A 23,010-nucleotide genomic window follows, 5' to 3' on the forward strand; every position below is an offset into this window, starting at 1 on the left:
ATGGCGGTAACGGCCGCTCGGTGGCCCTGGGGCCTGCTCTGCCTGGCGGCGGCCCCCCTGCTCTTCCCTGCAGTAGACGGTGAGTAGCGAGTTGCAGAGGATGGAGGGGAGGTGGTTCCGCGGGTCCCTCTTCAACAACATGGCGCAGAGACGAGGCCGCCCGCGGGGTGCCGAAGCCTTGGGGCGGTGGCGTCGACCGCGGGGATGGGTCATGGCCCGGCGCCGCGGGTCGCTCGTGTCTCGCCGCAGCTGAGGGCGGGCTGCCTGGACCGGGAGGGTAATGCGACGGCATCGTGGCATCGACTGCAGCCCGCACCTGCCCCACGGGAGCGGGAGGGTGGTGGGCGAGGGGCCGCCAAAGGTGAGGGTGGGGGCGGCTCCTTCAGTGCCCGCGGGGCAGCGTCGCCTTCCTGGTGTCGGTCCTTTTACCGCTGCTGCTGTCTCTGTGTCGTGCCCCCCCCGCCGCATCCCCGTGGAATGCACCCGCCTGAAACCCTGGTGTGAAGGCCGGCAGCCGGAGAGAGGAGGGGACTTAAATAGATGAGATAGGGAGGAATGGGTTGCAAGGGTACGGCCGTCTTGACCAAATCCCGCCTAGCAGTGTCGTGGGATAGACAGACCTTTTATACCTGGTTACATGACTTGAGAGGCCAGGATTTGTCTTCGTCTGTTATGCTGGCAGTAGGTAAATAACCAAGATTGTGGTTTGAAATGGAGAAGACCTGATGTCTTGCTCCATATCAGTAAAACCTGACTTATAGATTGCTATATGAAATGTCAGAACAGGCCTTGTATTACAGGGCTTGTATTCCTTGTGGTTTTGCTAACGTTTTCAATAAGAAAAATGCTATTGACCAGGGTATTGGATTTTTTTAAAAAAGTGAAGGCAAGACTTTTAATAGAGAGAAAGATGGTGGTAAAATAGTTTCCTGCATTACAGTTGTGATAGTAGATAATTTATTGACAGGACCAAAAAATAACTAAAAGAAGGCAGCATAAGCACAGATATTGGCAAATGGCTTTTAATAAACATATCATGCTGGTAATGCTGTTGCGGGAAGGGAAAATACAAAATATGTAATACTTTACAGCAGAAGACTGCAATCATATTGAAGCATTTGTGGGCATTTCATTGTTCTACACTGATTTCTAGTGAGGCATGGTTTTAGGAAGAAGACAGTAAAAAGCTAGTGGAATGAAATGTGACATGATCTAGTTCAGCTTTCGCTTGATAAACCTACTTACATTTCTGAAATAGCAGATCTTACCAAAGAAGGAAGTGTAGCTATTTCATAGTTTGGACATGAATAAAATTTTGAAATGAAACCTGGAAATTCTTCAGTAGAACGGGAGAAGATGGAAATAAGAAAGTAAGGGACAGATAAAGAAATGTCATATGACATTTCAGAAGAGGTTAGCTGGAAAGAGAACTGAGGAAGTGTGTTTGGAATGGATATTGTTAATAACTTCTGTTTCTGACTTAAGCATGAAAGATCTCTCTGGGCCAGTTTAATTTGCTGCTTATTCAAGGTACCATCAATTGATTAGGATTTTGTATAAAAGTAATTAAATTACCATGAGGTGTAGCATATTGCTTCTTTTCATAGGCTGGGAACTCCTGAATTCTTGGGTCTTTTAAATGTAACGGTTACTCTCAATAAAAATTTATATAGTGAAAAATTTCTGGAATGGTGAAACAAAACAAACCCATGATTGAGTAGCCAGTGTTTTTGTTTGTAAGCCTATGCCTAAGCATGTTTGGTTGGGTTTTTTACTTATGAAATTACTTTGCTGGATATCTTCTTGTGAACCTGAATGTTTTCCCCCATGCTGTGTTAATATGCTTGCACTTCGATTGCATAGGCACTGAAATTCAGAAACACAAAATAAGGTGCAACTATTGCCTTAAGAAAAAGCAGTGGCTTACTGAACATAGTGCAGAAAAACCTACAGGTTCCCATATGTAGCTTCAAATCAGAAAGATTTTTAGCCATCTGTGTCATATATATCAATCCTTTTCTGAGATTGTAGAAAATTGGCAAAAAAACATTAAAGTAAATTTCACAATTTAGTTCTTTCATCGTGTTGTAAGCATGATTTTGGTGCTCTCCCCATTTATTACAGGCATTTTGCTATGTTGTCTCTAAGTTACTAATGAAAACATTCACCAATTGGAAGTCTTACTTTGGCTTCTCCTATTTCCTATTCGGGAATGATAGATTTTTGCATTCAAATACAGCTCAGTCCTGTAATAGGCATTTTAATACGTGACTATTTCAGGCAACCTTTCACGTGTTTTGCTTTATTCCCAGTTCCTCAATGTTTTCAGGTTTGGGGTTTTGGTTTGTTTTTTGGTTGTGGGTTTGGTTTTTTTTTTGTCGTCGTTGTTTTTTTTGGTTTTTTTTGTTTTTTTTTTTTTTTTCATAGGATTTCAGTATTGGAGAATTTTGGTGGTGATGGATTCTTTTAGGTGTTAAATTGGGTATCTTGTAACAGCTATGAGCTTTCAGATGAAAGCACTTGTATGTTGTGAAATTATCAAGGAATTCATGCCAAGATCCTCCTTAGTAGTTCAGTCAAAATCTCTTTAGTAACTAGGCACTGTGAAATACAACTTAATGTGTGATATCATTGTACCGTTGGGGGTTTTTTTCACTGTACGTGTTGCTTTTATGTTGTATCAGTGTGATGTGTAGTTCAGATACAGATGAGCAAAAATCTGTAATCATTAGATGACCATGTGTGCGAAGAAGTCAAAGCTTTCAAAGAAACCTCTGCATGTCTGGTTTTTAATACACTATTGCAAACACTAGGCAGTGAAGATGAAAATGAGTATCAAGAAGTTCTGCAGTTCATTTTGTACTGCCAAGCTTAACTCCGAATGAAGGGATGGTAAGGGAGACAAAGCGCAACAAAGTATAATGTTAAAAATGCCGCTTTAAACCTTAGTGTTTCATGCAGTCTCAGCGCTTCAGTTCTCTTTCATTTTCCTGTTGATGTGTTCATATCTCTGTTTTGCTCTATGACTTCCATCTGGTTAGGCAGAACCACTCTTAATCATCCATCGCTAGTGAAACAATTTACAGTTTTGATCCAAGTTTTTAGGAAGCCAGAGTTCAATGAACAGCTGTGTTCACCTCTGTGAAAAGAAGTTCTGTAAGATGATTCAATTTACAAAGGCATATAGTGTCTATGGAGATTTCTGGTGGGAGGGATTTGTTCACTTTTAATATTCTATTCTTTCCCTCCTCTCTCTCCCCCCTTCCCCTCCCCCCCCCAGCAATAAATTGAATTGCCTGATAAAGGAATCTGGCAGGTGCCAAGCTAGTTCAAGTTAAGCAGCAGAAGTGGAGCTAAAAGCAGGAGGGGAGTGAGATCTCCTTTTGGTGGCAGTGAGGGTTCAGGGCTAATTCTGTGAGACTGCATGAATGCATCTGCAGCAGCTTTGGAACAAAAATTTCTCTTTTTTGTTTCTGGGAAGGAAAATTGCTTATGGACCAGACAAATCATCCTGATAGGCCATCAAGTAGACACTTCTGTTCAGAAGTGATGATTAAGTGCTTCAAGTCTTTTAAATATCTTTTTCCCCTCCCCCTGCTTTTCCATAGGCTTGTCTTGTTGTTACCATGCAAAGGACAACTTAATGTGCCGTGATGTCTGTGAACAGGTAAGCTTGTTTGAAATTTGGGTTATCCCTGAGAGTTAAAATTTTGCCTTAAACAATGATGTAGCAAGATTAGGCTTATAAATATTTATTTGTGTAAATACTGTGAGTGATTATGAGATGTAATATTATTGTTTATATATATATCATTTTATAATGAGAAAGGTTTAAAACTGTAGTCAGCTTTCCTTTCATAGTGGAAAACAGGTTCTGCTGAAGTTTAGGGGAAATTGACATAAAAATCTGAGGTCAGGGTTTGGACGAGAAGTGCTAAGCATGTTAGGAAATGGGAGGGGTAAAGGTTTTTTACCCAGTTTCTGGATCTTGTATGTTTCCAAGTTTTGAGGAATTTAAAATGAAGAACAAGATGTTGGTACTGTTCATTCTTCCTGTCAGTTGTTTGTTAGCTAAGTATCTAAGATAATCATTATGATACATGGCTTTGTGAATCCAGCAAAAATCTTGCTTACTCTGTTCATAAGGTGATAACAAAGAGTTGTTTGTGCTGGATTCAAGCTTGGAAAATATTTTTCCACAACTTACGTTTAGGTTTCTACCTTTGGTAGTATGTTGTACAGCTTTGTGTGTGTGTATTTATATAAATTTATATCCATAAAATTTTTGCATCAGTAAAGCATACATACACGTATACACAATTTTTATCCTTACCTCATACCTGCCCCATTTTCGTGTCTTCATTGCCCATTTTGGGGCTGTTCAAGCACTAAACCTGGTTATGATCAAGCTTATATTTGTCTGTGATGGTACTAACAAAACTTTTGGTTTAAATTGACCTTCTCCCTCCCTAATATATTTATAGAACACAGCCAAATTCCCTTTCAGCTTTCCTATTGTTAGACCAAACAAGGAAAAGTCTTACATTCGCTTTGCATACGGTATTCGCTGAATTCCTGTAATTATTGTTGCAGCCCTTCCAGCATAGTTTTCTTTTTGAATACAGGTAAGCAAAACTGTACATGATATTAAAACCGGAAGTATAGAACTCAGTCTTAAAAACTGTGTTACAACATACGTGTAAGTAAGAGAAAGATATCCACATATAAACAAATTTAACTGGCAAGTTTAGTAGCTGCATTTGGAGTAATCTGACCAATTCTTTCTTCTGTTCCATTGGTTTGAAATTCCCAGTTTATCAGTTGAATGCCTGTTAGTTGTTAGCCCTTCATGAAAGGCCTTTAGCTTTTTACTGTCAAATTTCATCTAATTTCTGTTATATTGGTTCTAATTATTGTGTAGAATTTTATGTGTGTTTTGTAAGATATTCAGATCTTTCCTCATCTGGATGATTTCTCTCTACTCATACAATCAGCAAAATCAGAGTCTTTGTGGTGAGAGGTCTAGAACAAGCCTAAAGCAAGACTGGTACCCCAGAAATTGTTCTATAAGGAGCTGTCTTACTGACCTCACATCAGGCTGTTGGTAGCATCGTTTTCTGAATGATTCTTTGATGTAGGCCAACAAAATGGCTGTCTGCTATTTTTCTGTTTATTTTCAGGTTCTGTAGCTTAACCATTTTGTGCAGCACAACTGAAGTGCTTTGTCTTTGTTGAATCCATTTTGGAATGTGTTATTTGATATCTATGCCCCTGTCTTAAACATAGAATTTGTAGATTTACATATATGTGAGGGTGACTGTGAGGGGACAGAGTTGGCTGAATGATTTACTGTTTTCTTTCTTTCTTTCTAAACCCCTTTTCTAAAATATTTGCTATGTACTTGTTGTCTTGTCTGTACCACCACACTGTAGCATCGTGGCATAATTTATTTAATAATTGAATAAAAAATGTTTTCTTTCTAGACTTGGTAGTTTGAGCCATAAAACACTGAAGTTGCTTGCCAGGGACATCAAGGAAAGAGAGCAGGCTTGTGCCCCATACCTCTGTTTAATGCTTAGGGAATGCCAGCGACCAGGGTGCACAGACAGGAATTTGGATGTTAACAGAGCTGATTCTTGTGGAGAGGGCCAAGCAGGAAGTGCAGATGTACTGCTTGAGACTGTGTGCACCTATTAATTCCAGGAGGACAGTCTGTGACACTGGCTTGTGACATGTTGGAGGTCCTGACCCAGAAGGAGCTCTTGAAGAAGAATATGTCCATCCAAGTCTTGGGCTGCATCAAAGGGATGGCCAAGTCTCTCCCTGAATCAGTAGTGTTTAAACTGTGGGAGTCATGCTCTGGTCAGCTTCCTGAACTGTCAAAGAAGCCGAAGGATTGCCTCAGTGTAAACAGGAGCCAGACAGGCTCTTTGTGGAGAACCTGCAAAGCCAATAGCCTGAATTACGCATTGCATGGAAAGAAGGATGGCTAGAGGCTATGCTTAGTGGAGACTGAAAGTCTGTGGCCCCTGACAGTGAGAGGAAGTTTCTTGGCCTGTCTTTGGATATGCCCTTACAGAATAGATTTGGAGCCTCAGAAAGGTGAAGAGGAACGAACTCCATCAAGGAGCCATCTTAGCCTAATCAGTTGATTGTAAACAGTGCCACCAGGAGAAAGAATCCCTTCTGCAAAGAATGGAGGTACTCATCTACAGATGAGACTTGCTGTCTGGAATGATTTGGTTTTCAGGGGCTCAGATCTAGAATGTTGCTGAAATTACAAAGTTTTTTTGACCTTCATATTATCACCCATTGGCTGCTCATCTACATGGACACATGTACTGTTGAGGGAAGCCTTGCATGGGTAAAAGGGTGAAGGGCATAGGAGGGCCAGATGGCATTCTCCTTGATCCTGTCAGTTAAAGAAAAAAGCTTGATTAAGATTGAGGACTTCTACTAACTTTAAATTACTTTCAGATACTTTAAGTAAGCCCTTTGAAAAAGAAAACTTGGATTACAGGTTTGTTTGTCAACAAAGATGATACAAACATCTAATTATTTTGCATTCTTTGTAAGTATTATTCCAAGCTTAGTTTCAGTGTTGTCTCGTTTTTGTGATTATTTGATTAAGGCTGTCAGATACTGTAGAAGGAATAAGTGGAACTGTCTTTCTTTAATTGATGTTTTTTTCCTAAGTTTATTTCTGGGAAGTTACACAACGATAAGGTTCCTGGAAGCATTCATCTCTGTACCACGCCAGAGATCTCTATCCAGATCCTCCTCCAAGCATAAGAGTAGTCCATCCCAGTCCTCAGGAAAACATGTTAAAGTTCCAGAAGGCTGGTTTGGCTAAACAGAGAAGTCATGAACAAGCTTCAGTGCAGAAAGGCAGTATAGAGAAGGTAGAAGCAGGGAAGGGTTCATAAAAGAAGAATTTACAAACTTTTCACAGGCGGAGGACAAGAGAGAGCAGCCATAAATTAAAACTAGAGATTTCTAGTTGACTATACAGAGGAACTTTTCCACCATGAAAACAGAGACATTGTGCATTCTCCATCTGCAGAGGTTTTCATGACCTGACTGGATAAAACCATGAGCAATATGGCCTGGCTTCACAGTTGATCCTGCTTTGAGCAGGAGGTTGCAATCAATAATCTTCTGCGATCACTTCCTACCCAAATTATTTTCATATTCTATGACTGCAGAAGACCCCAAATACCACTGCAGTTCTTTTCTTGCTCTCGTTTCTGAAACCAGTACTCTTGATCTCTTGTTTTCAGTCCATGAGTTTATCATTTTCCAAATTCAGAATAGAACCATAATGTATTTCTGCTTTTGAGAGATCAAATGCATCCACGACTTAGTTATTCCTGTAATTTGTGGTTTCATATCCCACATTAATAGGTCTGTTTCCGTCCCTTTTGTTGTCCAGTTTCTTGTTTTAATTAGTAAGTGTTTTACTTAATTGGACTGCTAAAGGAACAAGAACTAACAGCATTAGTGTGGGACCAGGAAACCATTTCAGTTGTGCTGAGAGCTCAGTTTACATTAACACTTCCGTGAAACTTTAAAAATCAAAACCAAAACAAAAAAAACAACACCAGAAAGATCCATGAGGTAAAGGTATCTTGTAATAAGCTGTGAAGAAATTGCTACTCTTGTAAGGAACTGAAATGAGCAACACTACAAAATGGCCTAAAGGACACCTGAGAAAAAAGATAAGTTTACATGATTCAGAATTGTATATGAAAGTCGATGAGGTAAGGCAAGATTTCTTCCTAAGTATAGCTGTGTAAAATAATTTAAGTTGGAAGAGTCATTTCGTCTAACCTCCTGCTCAGAGAAGTGCTAGCTTCAAAATTAAATCAGGTTGATCAGAATCTTTTTAGTCGTATTTTGAATATCCTCAGGGATCGACTTTCCACAGTGGCTCAGGGGAATCTGTTCCAGCACTTAACCTACTTTCATGGTGAAGAATTTTTTTTTCCTTTGCATCCAGTTAGAATTTCTCGTGCTGCACCTTGTTACTTGTGCAGCTCGTCCTCCACTGTGCAACTCTGAGAACAGTCTCAACTGTCTTTTGTATAATCCATCTTCAGGTACTGGAAGACAGGAATTTAGTATGTCCCCCACCCTTAACCATTCTTTAGTTTGAACAGGTTCTTTTATCTTGGCCTGTCTTGATATATCATAAAGTCCCACAACTTTTGTGGCCTTCTGCTGGACTCTCTGCAATTCATCAGTAACATTCCTTGCATGGTGGTGGCACAAAACTGGGTTTGATATTACAGTAGCCTCATAAGTGCCTAACATTAACCTGCTGGTAGTGCAACTGCTAATGAAGAGCAGTATTGTGTTAGCTCTCAGTGCTGCACTGGTGCACTGCTGACCCATGTTCAACTTGTCACCCACCAGGACCCAATACCCTTTGCTGCAAAGCTGGTTTCTAACCAGAGAGCACCCAGCCTGTACTGTTGCATGGGATTATTCCATTTTAGCTGCAAGGTTCTGTGTTTGCCCTTGCTGAACTGCTTGAGTTTCCTGTCAGCCCATTGCTGCAGCCAGTTAAAACCCATCTGAGTGGCAGCTCCACCCTCTAGTATATGAATAGCAGATCCCAGTTTAAGTTCATCTGCATACCTGCTCAGGATTTTTTCTGTCCTGTTCTCCCACTCACTAGTAAAGCCTTTTACAGTGTTGGTTGGACTCCTATGTTATACCACTTCTAAGTGGCCAGCGCTTAGACACTGAACTGCTAACTGCTAATCTTTGAGCCCTAGTGCTCAAGCAGTTTGTTGTCCACCTTGTAGCCCACCCATCCCATCCATGTTTCACAAGTTTGGCTCTGAAGATACAGTGTACAACTGTGCAAAAACCTTTTTAAAGTCAAAATAGGTAACATTCAGTGTTCTCCATTTTTTTTCTAAACCAGTATTTTAGTTATGGAAAGCTATCAGACTAAATCTGCCCTTGGTATGCCTGTACTGACTGCTCCCAGTCACCTCCCATCCTTTGTGTGCCTTGACATGCCTTCTGTGAGGATTTTTTCCACGATCTACCTGCAGGGGGAGGTTGGGCTGAGCAGCCTGTAGTTCCCCAAATTGTCCTTCTCGTCTTTCTAATGGATATGATGTTTGTCTCTTCTTTAGTCATCAGGAACCTCGTCCAATCACCATGGTCTTTCAAAAATGGTAGCAAAGCTTCTTTGCAATAATATTGGCAAGCTTCTCAACATCCTCAGTTGCATCCCATCCAGTCTCATGAACTTCTGGGTGTTCAGTTTGCTTCGGTGGTGCTTAACTTAATCTTGTTCAGCTGTGGGTGGTGTCATGGTTTAAGTCCAGCAGGTAACAACCCAAGATGTGGGTAGTATTCATGCCCCTGTTAATTTTGGTTATCGCTTTAACTAGTCTAGGTTTTGCTTATCTTTGTTCCATAGTTCCACAAAATTTTCTTATTTCAGGGTTCGTTTTGGAAGTTTAGTTGCCTGAGGTGGTGTAGCATGTAGCAGAAGGTTAATTAAGAGTTGCATTATATTTTGATATGTGGGACAGAAATCCGCTACATTTTTCACACTACCTGTTCAACGGAAACTTTCTGATTGAATTATTGGAGGAGGGAATTCTCATTCACTTCTAAATATAAAAATTCTTTTCTTCATTGAAAAATGCAACATATTTGAAAGAATATAAATATATAAAAGAGGCTATTAACTTTACACTGTTTATATATTATCTGTTAGCCAAAATTGTAGAAGGGTATATAGTAGTGTAACTAAAAATTTATTGAATCAGTTGAAAAAAGTATTCAATGTGTAGTTACAGTCTGTGTGGTTTAAGGTGTGGGGTTTTTTTCCAACAGATTTTGTCTTCTAAAAGTGATTCCCGTTTGAAGCACTTACTGCAGCGAGCACCTGAGTATTGCCCAGAATCAATGGTAAGACTTGCTAGTTTTTAATTAAAGAAACCAAACAACTAATCTTAAGTTTTGCTTGCAAAAGTAAGGTTTTAAAATTACTTGCTTTTATTTACTCACTGAGTCTTTAGCTGGTAGAACATATGTGTATGTCTTCAAGCTTTTCCTTCCTTGTTATGAGGACTAGAAAAATTCTCATAATGAGATTTGATCCTTAAAGTCGGAATTATTTTTATTTTAAACTTGCAACAATATGGGACTTGACAATTTTCTGGGTGCACTGGTTGTGTAAGCTAAAAAATGCCTTAAAAATCTGACCTATGTTGTAAAAAAGTACGCTGGGTGATTGACACTTGGATGTTGATGGCTGGGACTGAAATTAGGTCATGTGTTCCAGCTTGTGTATGGGACAATGCTGTAAGGTCTTGTTTGAGCTAAAGCAAGGAGACCCTCATAGCTGCTCTGAATGGTTTATGGCCATATCTGACAAACTGAATTAATGCTTTTATTGGTTAAGTAAGATTATAGTTTCTTAAATATGCTGTAGTGTGTCACTAAAAAAAATAAAAATTAAGTAGTCTGCTCCCTGTCTTAGAGATTATCTAATGGGGGAAGAGATAAGCACTGTTACTCAGACTGTAAATTCTGAAGTTTTTATCTCTTGGCAGCCTAGAATCTGTCAACATGTTTGTCCTCAGAAAGGTCTGCTTTTTTCTTGTAATTTTGTTACTTCTAAACAGTATCGATACTGTTTCCAGCTAGCCCAAAACACATACTCAGTTCAAATGGGCAATATGTATAAACAGTAAATCTGAGAATAACGGAATAACATTTTATAAGCAACTTTGAAAGAGTGTCTTTGCTTATAGATCCTTTCCTCCTGTGTGTCAGAAGTATGTTTTTTCAATGTTTTGTTTCTGTCGATCATCAACTCTAAGGCCTTGGAAAGTTATAGACAGCTATGAGTAGAAGTAAAACCTATGACATGAAAACATATTGAAGTGGTGTTTTGGTACTATTTCTTTATCTTTTATTTCCTTATAGGAAGAGTAGAATTTATCTGTATAGTAAAGGAGTGCATTTTTAGACTACAGGATTGGAAAGTATCTGAAAGGGGGAAAATGCTTGACACAATGATTTTTTTTTTTTTTTTTCCCAACTTCCAATTACCATCTCTATAAATGGCAAGTTTACTGTCCAGTGATTGTTATATTAAATTAACATCACTGAACTGGTAATATTTATAAACTTTTGGAAAAGACATCTAGATACAAAATAGTTAAGAGTTCAACCTAATACCATATTTGCTTTTTTCAGATACCACCTGTCTTAGGAGAGGTGTTACAGTGACATTCCACGGATAAGCAGATAGATTATAAATTTAATCAGATGGTCTATTTTCTCAAGCACTGCTTACAGACATTGTGTTGAATATATTCCTTCAAGTGACATGATGGAAAGGGTATTGCATGGTGTAAGTAGTACAGTAACTGTCAGCTGAATCAATGGGGCAGAACTAGTAGAAGTAACAGCTTTTTACCCTTTTCTTTTGAGCTGACTGACTCTTACTAAGGGGGGAAACCACTGCAGATGAAGAGGAGGACAGTTTTAGATCATTAGATACACATCCATTACAACTTTAGAAAGTTCCAGGTAATCACATGATGTTCTACACCTCCAAAAACATTTCTGTTGATTCCATACTCTTTTGATGGCAGCCTTCTCATTCAAAGCAAGTGGTACTCAACTTACATCTCATAGCACTTCTTCAAAAGATGTTTAGATGTAATTCTTCCAGTAGGATATTTAAAACCCATGGCAAAAATGCTAAAGATGATGTTTTGTGTCTGCTAGAAATTCTTTTCTTCTCTAGACTTACTTTTGCTTACTTGCATTTTACTTTTCAGGGAGAAGTGTGGGGTTGTATAAATTCTTCTTTGCCAGGTAAGAAATACTAGTTTACTATTGAATCATGTTGCTTTTTCACCATATGCGTGTTTTCTACCACCTGCACCATTTTGTGGTAACTTTCATTATGCTTCCATTATAAACTGTTTGGTGTCTAGTTTCCTTTAGTATAAACTGGGTTACCTGTGCATTTTTTAACACTTCTTTTTCTAGTTAGAAAATATTTAATATGTTTGTATGATTAAACACATGTGCTTCTGTGACACATCCAAGAAATATCAAAGCTTCTTTCCTTTCAAGGTTTTCTGTTGGTTTTAGTTTCAGTATACTTTAGCCCGGATTATTGCAACTTTGCTGTAGATGCAGTATAATTTGGAAGAAAACTGAGTAACCAGTGAAAATAGTAAGAACTAGACAAAGAGTTAAAGAGGTGCAGAGTATCAGATCAAGAGCCAAACTGCTTGGTACGGGTGGATTTAGAAACTTAAAGCATAAATCACAAGGCAGGACTGTTACATTAGGAGAGATCAAGAATAGATTAAATTGGACTTAACTAGTACTAATTGTATCATGTGATTACTAAAAGACTTCGAGTGAAATTAGCATGCTATGGTTGAAAAAGTGATAGTGAGGAAAGAGGAGGCTGTGCCAGTTTTATGGCATCTGTCTCAGACTCCCCCCGACCTTGGCTTCAGAGGCGAGCTGTTGATCCCACTGTATGCAAAGAGTTTTGCTGTCCTGTATTTTGCTAGTTTTACTTGACCAATAATATCTTTTGGAGTTGCAGTGTTTGTGTCTCATCCTAAGCCTAGTTTCTTTATGACCATGCACACATGATACTCTTCAAGAGACTACTTGCAAAATATGACTGAGGGACCCACCAGTCTATAATTCAGGATGATAACTAAGTTCTGATTTTAGGCTTTATCATTTTCTGTAAGCAGACTGTAGGCAACTTCAAAAAGAGAACAAAATTCCGACTTGGGCTTTCTTGCACCCTTCTTGACAAATGCAGGGCTGGAACATGAGAAGCTGAGGTAGTTTTCACTTTCTTCTACCATCTTTTTGTTTTGCTCCTGCTTCCTTGGGATCACAGTAATAAATGTATCAGGGATGACGTTCCAATTTTTCGTGTTTATGCAGCTTTTTACTTTTGTTTCTGACTTCAATATTCTTGTGGAGACTGTAGTGAAAGTTTATAATAAGGAAGGTGTGTGCGTATTGTAAGTTAGCTTGCTAATGTGACGTGGCTTTTGGAAACTTTTTGGAGATATGGGAGGAGAGTCTGTGTTACGCAACTAGATGATCTTTTATATTTATAGATCTGTATTGTTCTTCTGTCAGTTAATTTGGTGAATAATCAGAACTATGGACTCATTTCCATTAATACTACTAAATACACTAAAGGTGTAACATACATTTTAATTACCTTGACTACAAAATTAATTTATAAGTTTCTGTATGAAAATTGCAGTTTGAATCTTTTGGGGGTGTGACACCAGTTTTTTGTCAGGAAGCTTGTCTGCTACTCATAAATAACCTGGGGACACGGCCACCTGGCGAGAAAATACTAAGTATGGCTGAAACTTATCAACATTCTTATTGGCCTGTATTTGTAGCTTGCTTCATTCTTTTAGCACAGTTTAGTTCCAGTAAAAGTGTTTCTGAAAACCACAAGCTCTGTATTGCACAAAATATGGATGTTTGATTATTCTGTGGTGATTCACTGGTGACTATTCAGTGGTGACATTGTCGCTAAAGCTCTACAGCTGTATTTATCGTGTCTTTCTCCTGGATATAGCTGGTTATTGCAGCAGAGATTTATGGAAATCTTGTTTTCATACTGCTCATTGTATTTCTTTTGGGTTTTAGATTGCTTGTACCCCAAAATATCACTCCTACTAAATAAATATTCTTCTGAACATAGCTGTTTTGCTTGAAAGGAGTCTCTGTATGGCTTCATATATGAAAGTTGTGCAGGAACAACTGCTACATTATTTTAGTCTAAAAGACTTAGCAATTAACTGTACATATGTAGTTAAACATATGTGCATGAATTCCATGTAGACATGCTTTTACTTTTGGAATTGGTTTAAAACAATGCATCAATTTCTGATTTTTTTGACATTGATTACAAACTACTGATGTGTGCACAACAGCCATTTCTTTAACACCTTCAAAAAGGTGCTCGATCTCTAAAAAACTAACTCCATACCCCAGTTATGGAAGTACAGGGTGAGCAGAATTTGCAGTTGTTCGTGGCCTTCACAGTTTCTTTAAGCTAGTTTAAATCACTGACCTACAGTACTTCCAGAAGGTCTGAACCACTCAGATAGTACATGGCCACTTTGAACTAAGAGGATGCAGCCTGCAGCCAAAAGCTGTTCTTCACCTTTGCCTTTCTGCTCCCTCAACCCTCTGTGCAATCCTGCTACCTTACATGTGTCAAGCATTAAGGTTTAATTTGCATTTTAATAAATGTAACTAATATTTTAATTTGCTGGGAAAATGTGTTACTTTAGTTAAAGATTTTGTTTCTTTATAGATTTATTATTAGTGTTTTCTTAATTTGCCCATCGATGTCATGAAAGCCTCATACTTTTAAGACTTTCTATGCCACCTGTCTTTGTAAAGCCAATGAAGTGTATTTTAAAGGCAATTTTGTTCATGATAAATACCTACTAATGATTGTTTTCAATTTATTGCAGTGATTTTTAATTACTTTTTTCCACCACTTTCTTAGAATTTGTATTTAAGCGCACTGGTCTCATTCCTAGCTCTTTCCTTTTTTTAAAGCTTGACATCCTGCATGACTTTCCTGAATAGGTATTGCTACTAGGCTTAAGAGCATTAGGTGGTTGATTCTTTTACTTCATACTTATTATTTCTATGTAAAGGATATAATTTGTGCATGTCTTAAATTATTTTTTTTTTAATATTCATAACAAAAATGTGTGGTTCATTTGAGCTAAAGAATTCCACCTCCTGCCCTAAGAAAAAAGTGTTACAAATTTTCCACAGCTGCTGGGCAGCTGCATAGGTTAAACTTTCCCTTTAATTATTTCCACATTTAAAGAGAAATAGGTACAGGCATGCAGTCTTTTACTTGAGTTTTGATGTCTTGAAAACATCAGAAGTTCCGTATTCATGAATAGATTAAGAGGGTGAAATGACATAGGGCAGCGATTTGCTTTTCTGTGTAACTTTATGTTAAGAAATTAGGATAATGGGAATAGTGAAATAAAGGGTTAAAAAAAAGAAACGGGGACATGGGAAACTTTTATTCAAGATAATTCTGGTTATGAAACAGTGTTTTTATGGGGGACAAACTACAGGGGAAGTGTTGTGCTTTAACCACAGTAGGCTGCTAAGCACCACACAACCACTTGCTTACTCCCCCATCGGTGGGAAAGGGGGGAGAATCAGAAGCATAAAAGTGAGAAAGAAAACTCATGGGTTGAGATAAAGACAGTTTATAATTGAAAAATAGCAGAAAGGGAAAAAAAACCCAAAACAAAACAAACCACCACCCCACCAAAAAAATATGCAAAAGAAGACAATTGCTCACAACCAATCAACCGCTGCCCAGGCAGTGCAGCAACAGCAGCTGCCACCAACCTGCACCCCCGGTTATATTACTGAGCTTGATGTCTGATAGTCTGAGATATCTCTTGGGTCAGCTGTCCTGGCTGTGTTGCCTCCCAGCTTGTGCATCCCCAGGCTGCTCACTTGTGGGGTGATGTGAGAAGCAGAGAACAGCCTTGACTCTGCATACTGCTCAGCAGTAATAAAGGCATCTGTGTATTATCAACACTTGTTTCATCACAAATCCAAAACATAGCACCATACCAGCTACTATGAAGAAATTTAACTATATCCCAACAAAAGTGAGAAACGTATTCTGCATTAAAAAATTTTGTAGAAAAATATACTGTTGAAACCAAGAAAAGGATGTCTGTGGGAGACAGACTTGAATTTCAGATAAGATAGATCATATTATCAAACTCTTGATACTTCCAGTGAACATATAAACCAGTTTGCGTTAAAGCATCTTTAAACTCAGTTTATAGAAGTTGCTTCATAATTGCCAAATTCAGCTCTTTTCTTGCTAAAAGTTGGCTTGGAATGACTTCATAAATTCCAATTAAAGTTAGTCTGTAAATAGGCTTCTTGAATGAGAGCAGGATTATCAAATTTGAAAAGTAACTGACTGCTGGGGAGGGGAGGGAAAATGATGGCATAGTTTCTCTTTCTGCTCTCATATGTACTGTCATCTTATTTTCAAAGGAGTATTGAAGAAGTCTGATGGGTGGGTTGGTCTAGGTTGCTGTGAGCTAGCTATTGCTGTGGAATGTCGGCAAGCATGTAAACAGGTAAGGCTTTCTCATTGTTTTTCTGTGGTTAATGTCAAATGAGCCATGTTGAATTAATTTCTGTATTACTGTTTATGAACTTAAGCCTTAATGTAATTTTTACATTGAAATCGGATTATCACAAGAACTCCAAAATTACAACATATGACTATATACTGCTCAGAAGTACTACTGGTGATAAATGCTAGCAACCAAATTCCTAAACCCAAACCAAATAATTTATGTTTTTAAAGGGAATTTTTGGTTAAAAAAAAAAAAAAAAAGTGGAAGTTAAGTTTACTGAAAGTCTAGTTTAAAACTGGGGGGGGGGGGGCTTGGGAGTATGTATTTTCAACTGTGCTGTAGGACTAGGCTGCTTGCTATGACTTGATGAGCCTGAAGAAGAAATTTAAATACCTTAGAGTTAGCTGTGCCTTTTTTGTACATTCTGATGCCACATTTACTTACTCAGTAATGAAGATAAGATGAAATCTTACTGCATTTATAACTTTGACAGCACAAAAGTTCCAGTGTGCAAGCCAGTGACCTGGCTGCAGTCTTGTCCTACCACTACTGCACTTGGCAAATGGAGCTAATCCGCTTCCTGTCTGCAAGTAGTAGGCATGTGATTATTGCTGATGTGCTCTAGTTTCTTACTCTGCAGTAATTTATTGAATGAATCAATAAAGATTCTGAAGCTTTCTTTCATTATGCTGAACTTAATTTCTTGAAAATTTTTGGTCACAATCTCTACATGAAAGTTGTTATTTTAAAATAATACTGAGTGAAAGACAACATGTGGCTGTTTCTAAGCTTTCTTTCTTTGCAGTTTAGTGATGCAACATTGTGGTTACAGCCCCAAATAGATTTTTGTGCCTTCTCTTCACAGAGGTTTTTAATCATCAAATGGAGCAAAGTTGGTATTGGTCTCAGTATATCACTATTTTGTCAAGTGACAATTGAAACATAACATATAAATTTAGTAATGACCTTTTTATTAAAAAATCTGTGAAGCATTTTGTGATATATTTTTTTTCTTTTTGCCCCCATCCTCTCCCCCAAGAAATGGCTTGTAACCTAAAAAACATCTTCAAATTCAAAGAGCATGTAATTATTTATCATCATTCTTGTAACTCAGTTCTGGAGCACAGGTGTACTTAATGTTCAGTGTTGTATCTTGCATATTACCTGTGTAATCTTAATCTTGGACCAGCAGCCTACTGCAAATTGTTGTCATGCAAAAAAATAAAGATGCTACCTTCACCCAAAAGCTTATAGTTTAGAATATTTGTCAAGAGATGAGCGATAACTACACAAACCGAGTAATGTGGAAAAGAGATGAGTGAGTAAGCTTTTGGTCTTCTAAAAAGAAGGAACATGTATCTGTTCCCAAATGGAATTCTAACAAGTTTTCAAATTTATTCTAATGTTTAAGTGTTTTCCAGACCTGATAAAAACACTTCCACTTACTGTAGTGTCCTATGAAATTCTGTTAATTTAATCTTATGATTGTTACATCATTTCTCATTATTCTTAGACTCAACTATATTTTTGGTTGCAGACTCTGCTGTCTCAGAATCTTGGCTATATTTTGTACATTAGCTGACTCTTGTTGGTATATCTCATGATTTTCATTTAAACTAAAATATAGGTACTTGCCAAACATTAGGGATTATGGGAAATCTTTGGGTTTTAATTTTGATTCTTGAAACTTGAGAGGTTTTTGGAGGCATTTTGAGGAAGGGGATTGCCTGGGATTACTCCGACCCAGGTGTAGAACCTCGCACTTGTCATGGTTAAACTTCGGAAGGTTGGCATCAGCCCACTTTACAAGTGTGTCAAGATCCCTCTGGATGGCATCCCTTCCCTCCAGCATATCAGCCAAACCACACAGCTTGGTGTCATCAGCAAACTGGCTGAGGGCGCACTCAATCCCACTGTCCGTGTCACTGACAAAGATTTAGTAAATGTTTCCTGTATTCTGCTCTATGTGGTAAAACTTTCATGAAAATAAAGTTGCTTTGTGTGCTTCTGATATCAACTAACTTGGTGTGGAAATGTGAGGTTTTGTTTTTTAATTTAATGTAGTGTAGGTGAGGCCCTTAGTGACATTGTTTAGTGGTGAACTTGGCAGTCTTGCAGTAACAGTTGTGCTTGATGGTCTTAAAGGTCTTTTTCAGTGTAGCTGATTCTGTGATAAATGGTCATGGTTTCTGCTTTTTCTTCTTACAGTTTTGCATGGATTCTTTAGGTTCTTGAAAAGGAAAATTTAAAAAGATCATGAATCATGATTATCACATTTAATATGTTTATACTTAATATATAATGTGTTAAATAATATTTACATATATGTATGAAATAATATACATAAATGTATACTGTGTTAAATAATACATTTAATATATAATCACATAATACATCCAATATAAAGATAGAATCATCTTTATTTTTCAACATGATTCTATTATTTTCCACTACAAATACAGAAATCTATCTGTCTTTCAGGCTTCTGCAAAGAATGATGTTATGAAGGTCTGCAGGAAGGAATATGAGGTATGTGTATGTGTGTCTGGATATATATTACTAAGAATAAACTGGTTTAGATATTCTGTAAAAAGTATCCTGAGAAGAGGGAAAGTCCAGTCGTCTTATATTCATGTTTCTGGATATACTCGTTCTCATCCAAATACGAATTACCTCTCTCTACAATTTCTGTGAAAGTATAATTGTTTTCTGCAAAAAGATAGTGTCTTTTTTTTTTTTTTTTTTTTTTTAGGCTTTCATGTATCTTAATTTGAATTAAACTTTAAAAATGAAGACATAAATTCCAAAAAAGTTTGTTTCATGGAAGTTGGCAAACCTTTCTGCTTCAACAGTGGAAGAGTCAGCTTAAAAGTGACCTAAAGACATAAACTCAGGAAAGAATAACCTTTAAGTATTCCATCCTAATGTAAATAATATCAAATGAATAGATTCTGTAACATCAGTGAACCTATTAGTGCTTGCAGTTATTGTTGCTGTTCTGCTCTTAAATCAATCATAGAATCATAGAATAGTTTGGGTTGGAAGGGACCTTCAAAGGTCATCTAGCCCAACCCTGCTGCAATAAGCAACTAGATCGGCTGAAGAATCATAAAATAGAATAGGGTTGGAAAGGACCTTAAAATCATCTAGTTTGTTTTCAAGAATCTGCCTTTGCCTGTATTTTTTTTAACACAGTTTGTAGAAAAGCTGTTCTGCTAGGACTTCTTGTATTTCAATCTGTTTGTTAAAAGTCAGATTCCTCCTCCCCCTTTCATCTAATTTCTTCCAGTCCTGAATTAGGTAGTCCTGCATAAATTCTGATCAACTGTTCAGGATATTGGACAAGTCTCTGTTCTCTTGATTTGAGCAGAAGTGTATCAGGTTTCCTGTTTTTCCAGGAAACATTGAATTCCGGTTTTCTCTTTCTTTGGTCCCGTTATCTAAACAAGCTACATAGTATTTTCCTATACTCTTCACTGTTGAATTTACCATAGCTTGTTCTCTTCAAAAATGATTTTTCATTTTCAGTAGTTCTGTCTCCTTTCATGCTATAATATGCTCTACTGTCAACATCTGTAAGCTTCTCCTCTATTATGCTGGTCTGTTTCCTTCTTTTTTTCTGGATTTCTGCATTGCTGTAGGAAGTTGGCCAATATGGGTTGAAGGAGAACTGGAGAGGAAAGGTAAGAGCTTAAAGAAACAAAAAAAACAACAAAAAAGACAACAAAATGGTGATAGTCATTTATGTTAACTAGTTCTTCTCTTTACGATTTTTATCTGGAATTTTGGAAAGCGAGTCCTTCACTCTTATTCAAGAGTGATCTTAACTGTACAGAACTCTTAACAGTTTTTCTATCTGTGCCAACACTAAAAGAGGAAAGGGAGAAAAGTGATGGAAGAAGGAATCAGTCTTCTAATTGGTGAAAAAGGAAATAACTTTTTAAATGAGATCTTGGAGTAGTAGATACAGATATGGTGTTAGGGACAGAAATTAAGCATCTGACATGACAGATCTTCAGTTATTACAGAATTTGTATTACATGTTTTCCTATGTTTCAAGGCTTACAGGTACTCATAAAAAATAGTACTTACAATGCTATCGAGAGACCCACTGGTTATATAAAATTCAAGGAAGTTTTGTATAAATAGGAGATTCCAAAAAATACTTCTGGAGGGAGTCTGTAGGTAGCTTCTGTGTCTGTGACCTGTGCCATGCTTTGTATTCATTTGGGTTGGCTGGAGAAGAAACTGAGTAACTGGGGAGGGAGTGGTTAGTTAAACCTGAAAGAGGTGACATAAGATCAAAACCAGCCTGTGAATCACATAAATGCAATATCATACATACTGTGTTTGCCTTTGTGTTTAAGAATTCACACTTCATTTACTAAAAATGAGGATCCAATTTGAGAATTAGTTTGCAATATAGATCACAGCGCTTGTTCATCAGTTCTGTTATTGAGATATTGAATATATAAGTACATGACATGTAAATAAAAACTAGCTGAATCAAGAATATAAAAGTATAATTTCCATTTTGTAAATACTTTAGTAGCATACCAACTTTCATAGCTTGCTTAGTATACTTACCTAAGGATTTCCCAGAGGATTTTCACAAGCTTCGTACAATATTTGACTGAACTGTGCACAGTATTTTTCTTTAATTCTTTGAGACTGGGGAAGCAATTTCACAAGTTACCCTTCAGCTTCCCACTAAGTTAGTGAGCATGAAGAAAAAGGTATGCCTTCAAGGGTAGGGCATAGTGTTCAGAGCAGTGAAAAAAACCCAAACTCCAATCAGGAGGTGTCACAAAGTTTGAAGTTGCTAAGCGGAGTCTTGGGTTTGTAGAGTAGCAAAATCACTTTAGCATTGATGTGCCAGCTTTTCACAAGGTTAATTGAAGGTCTTTTTCTGCTCATCATATGTTTCTGCATTACTTTTACTATAAATATTTATGAAGTTTGCTTCTAATTTAGAGATTTTACACATTTTAGAAATTAATCATGTTGTAATAACCCATTCATTTTTGATCACTGCGTTGAAAATTGCGTGTCCTGTTAAATAGTTTTTATCTTCAAATAGCGCTGCATACAGAAATTTAAAAAATAACACAACCAGCTCAGTGTTTTTGAGTGTTACTGAAATTTACTCCACTTGCCTTCTTTTGAAAAATTTTTATTCTGGTAGTCCTTTTTCCCATCTTCTGCTTCTCAGGTACTCATTTTGTCATCCTTATTTTTTTTTCTCTATTTCTATGCATCTCAACTTGTATCTTTCACTACTTCTTTCACCTTTCTGCTATTCTATTCATCTTCCTCTAAAAAGAAGGTAGGTAATAGTCAAAGAAGAAAATAAAAAGAAGTGGAAACTGTATGGATTGTATGTAGAATTTACTTATTTTTAAGTTTGGTGTAAAGTTGAGGTTCATTTTTTGTTAAAAGGCTGCATGGAATACATGCTCGGAGGGGTAATATTTTATTTATTGGATTATAATATTTTATAATATATAATAATATATAATAATATTATAAGATATTATTAATTAATATAATTATTATCTATCGGAGAATAGTTTATAAAGCTTAATATAAGCTGTAAATGCTTTATTATTGAAAAATCACTATTCTTTCTTCTGTGCATAGAAAGGGTAGTACTAAAATTTCCATTAGGTTGCAGCTCATCAGTTTCTACGCTGTGTACCTCTCTGCACATTAAGAACTCCAGTTCTTACCTGGTGTATTGAATAAGACATTCAGACTTCTCTGGTTAATTGATATTGAGAGCTTTGCTACAGCTGAGCACTATTAACATCTGCCATGTAGTCAAAATGTAATTGGAAATGGTGCCAGTTACTTAGCTTCCACTCTGAAAACTGTTTTTGACACACACAGTAGTAAACACTTTCAATGTCCCTGGACTGCTCTCACAGATTTGAGCACTGATTAGCTTAATCTCACTTTGTTTTCTTACAGTTTTTACATACCGAAACTTCAAATGCAGTGCCTGCAGCTTGAAGTGCTGTAGAAGAGATTCAGAAAAATATTCACTCTGCTTCAGTATCGGCTTTGTTTATCTTCTAGGGTCATACGATCTTGCTTTATGCTGAGGTTTTAGTGAATGCTGGCTACTAATTGCCCCTTTTGAAAAATGAGGTCAGCAGCTTTAAGCTCCTGTGTAGTTGTGTGGATTACTCAGAGACAGTAGACCATAACTCAAGATTCTGTTTAGGAAAAGTTTCCAAAAGATTTTTAATTAACTCCTAAGGAACATGGCTGTATGCGGCCTCTAGAAATACTACTACTTAATGAATTCAGGGTGAACTCTGACCATGTACTACACATTGTAGCTAATATTATTGGCATCTTATCTGGTGGTGCTTTTTGTCCCTATTCTCTACTGTTCAAACAAGGACGATGGAACACTCAATGATCTTGCCAGAATTGAATTTGCAGTAATTTTGTTCTACCTTCCTGTGCAAGTATTATCACTTCTTTTCTGGTTTATGTAACTAAGGATAATTTTGGCCTCAAACAACAATTGCAGTTGTTAATTATTGCAAGTTTTTAAAGTTCTTAACAGATGTCCACTGTCATTTGAAACTTCATCTGACCCCACTAAACCTTAGTGTGTTACCTTCTGACTTTACCTTCTGCTGACAAATTTAAAGATTAAATCAAGTCTAGTGTGAGGTGTCCCTGCCCATGGCAGGGGGGTTGGAACTAGATGATCTTAAGGTCCTTTCCAACCCTAAATATTCTGTAATTCTATGAAGTCAAGGAGAGATTAACAGGACTTCCGTTGCATAGAGTGAAG

General features: G+C 37.4%; 1 protein-coding gene across 1 annotated transcript in view; it reads left to right on the forward strand.

Moving 5' to 3' along the window:
• RECK (reversion inducing cysteine rich protein with kazal motifs) overlaps window positions 1–23,010 on the forward strand; it is a gene marked incomplete at both ends in the record, with an annotated part of 46,273 nt that continues 23,263 nt past the window's right edge. Inside the window, 7 exons of the mRNA XM_080609660.1 lie at window positions 1–79; window positions 3,609–3,667; window positions 9,862–9,936; window positions 11,823–11,859; window positions 16,111–16,196; window positions 18,681–18,728; window positions 19,841–19,882. Of these exons, the coding sequence (XP_080465786.1) occupies window positions 1–79; window positions 3,609–3,667; window positions 9,862–9,936; window positions 11,823–11,859; window positions 16,111–16,196; window positions 18,681–18,728; window positions 19,841–19,882 (426 nt within the window). The remainder of the gene's footprint in view (window positions 80–3,608; window positions 3,668–9,861; window positions 9,937–11,822; window positions 11,860–16,110; window positions 16,197–18,680; window positions 18,729–19,840; window positions 19,883–23,010) is intronic.

The sequence above is a fragment of the Psittacula echo genome, assembly GCF_963264785.1.
Source record: "Psittacula echo genome assembly, chromosome: 2".
Lineage (NCBI taxonomy): Eukaryota > Metazoa > Chordata > Aves > Psittaciformes > Psittacidae > Psittacula > Psittacula echo.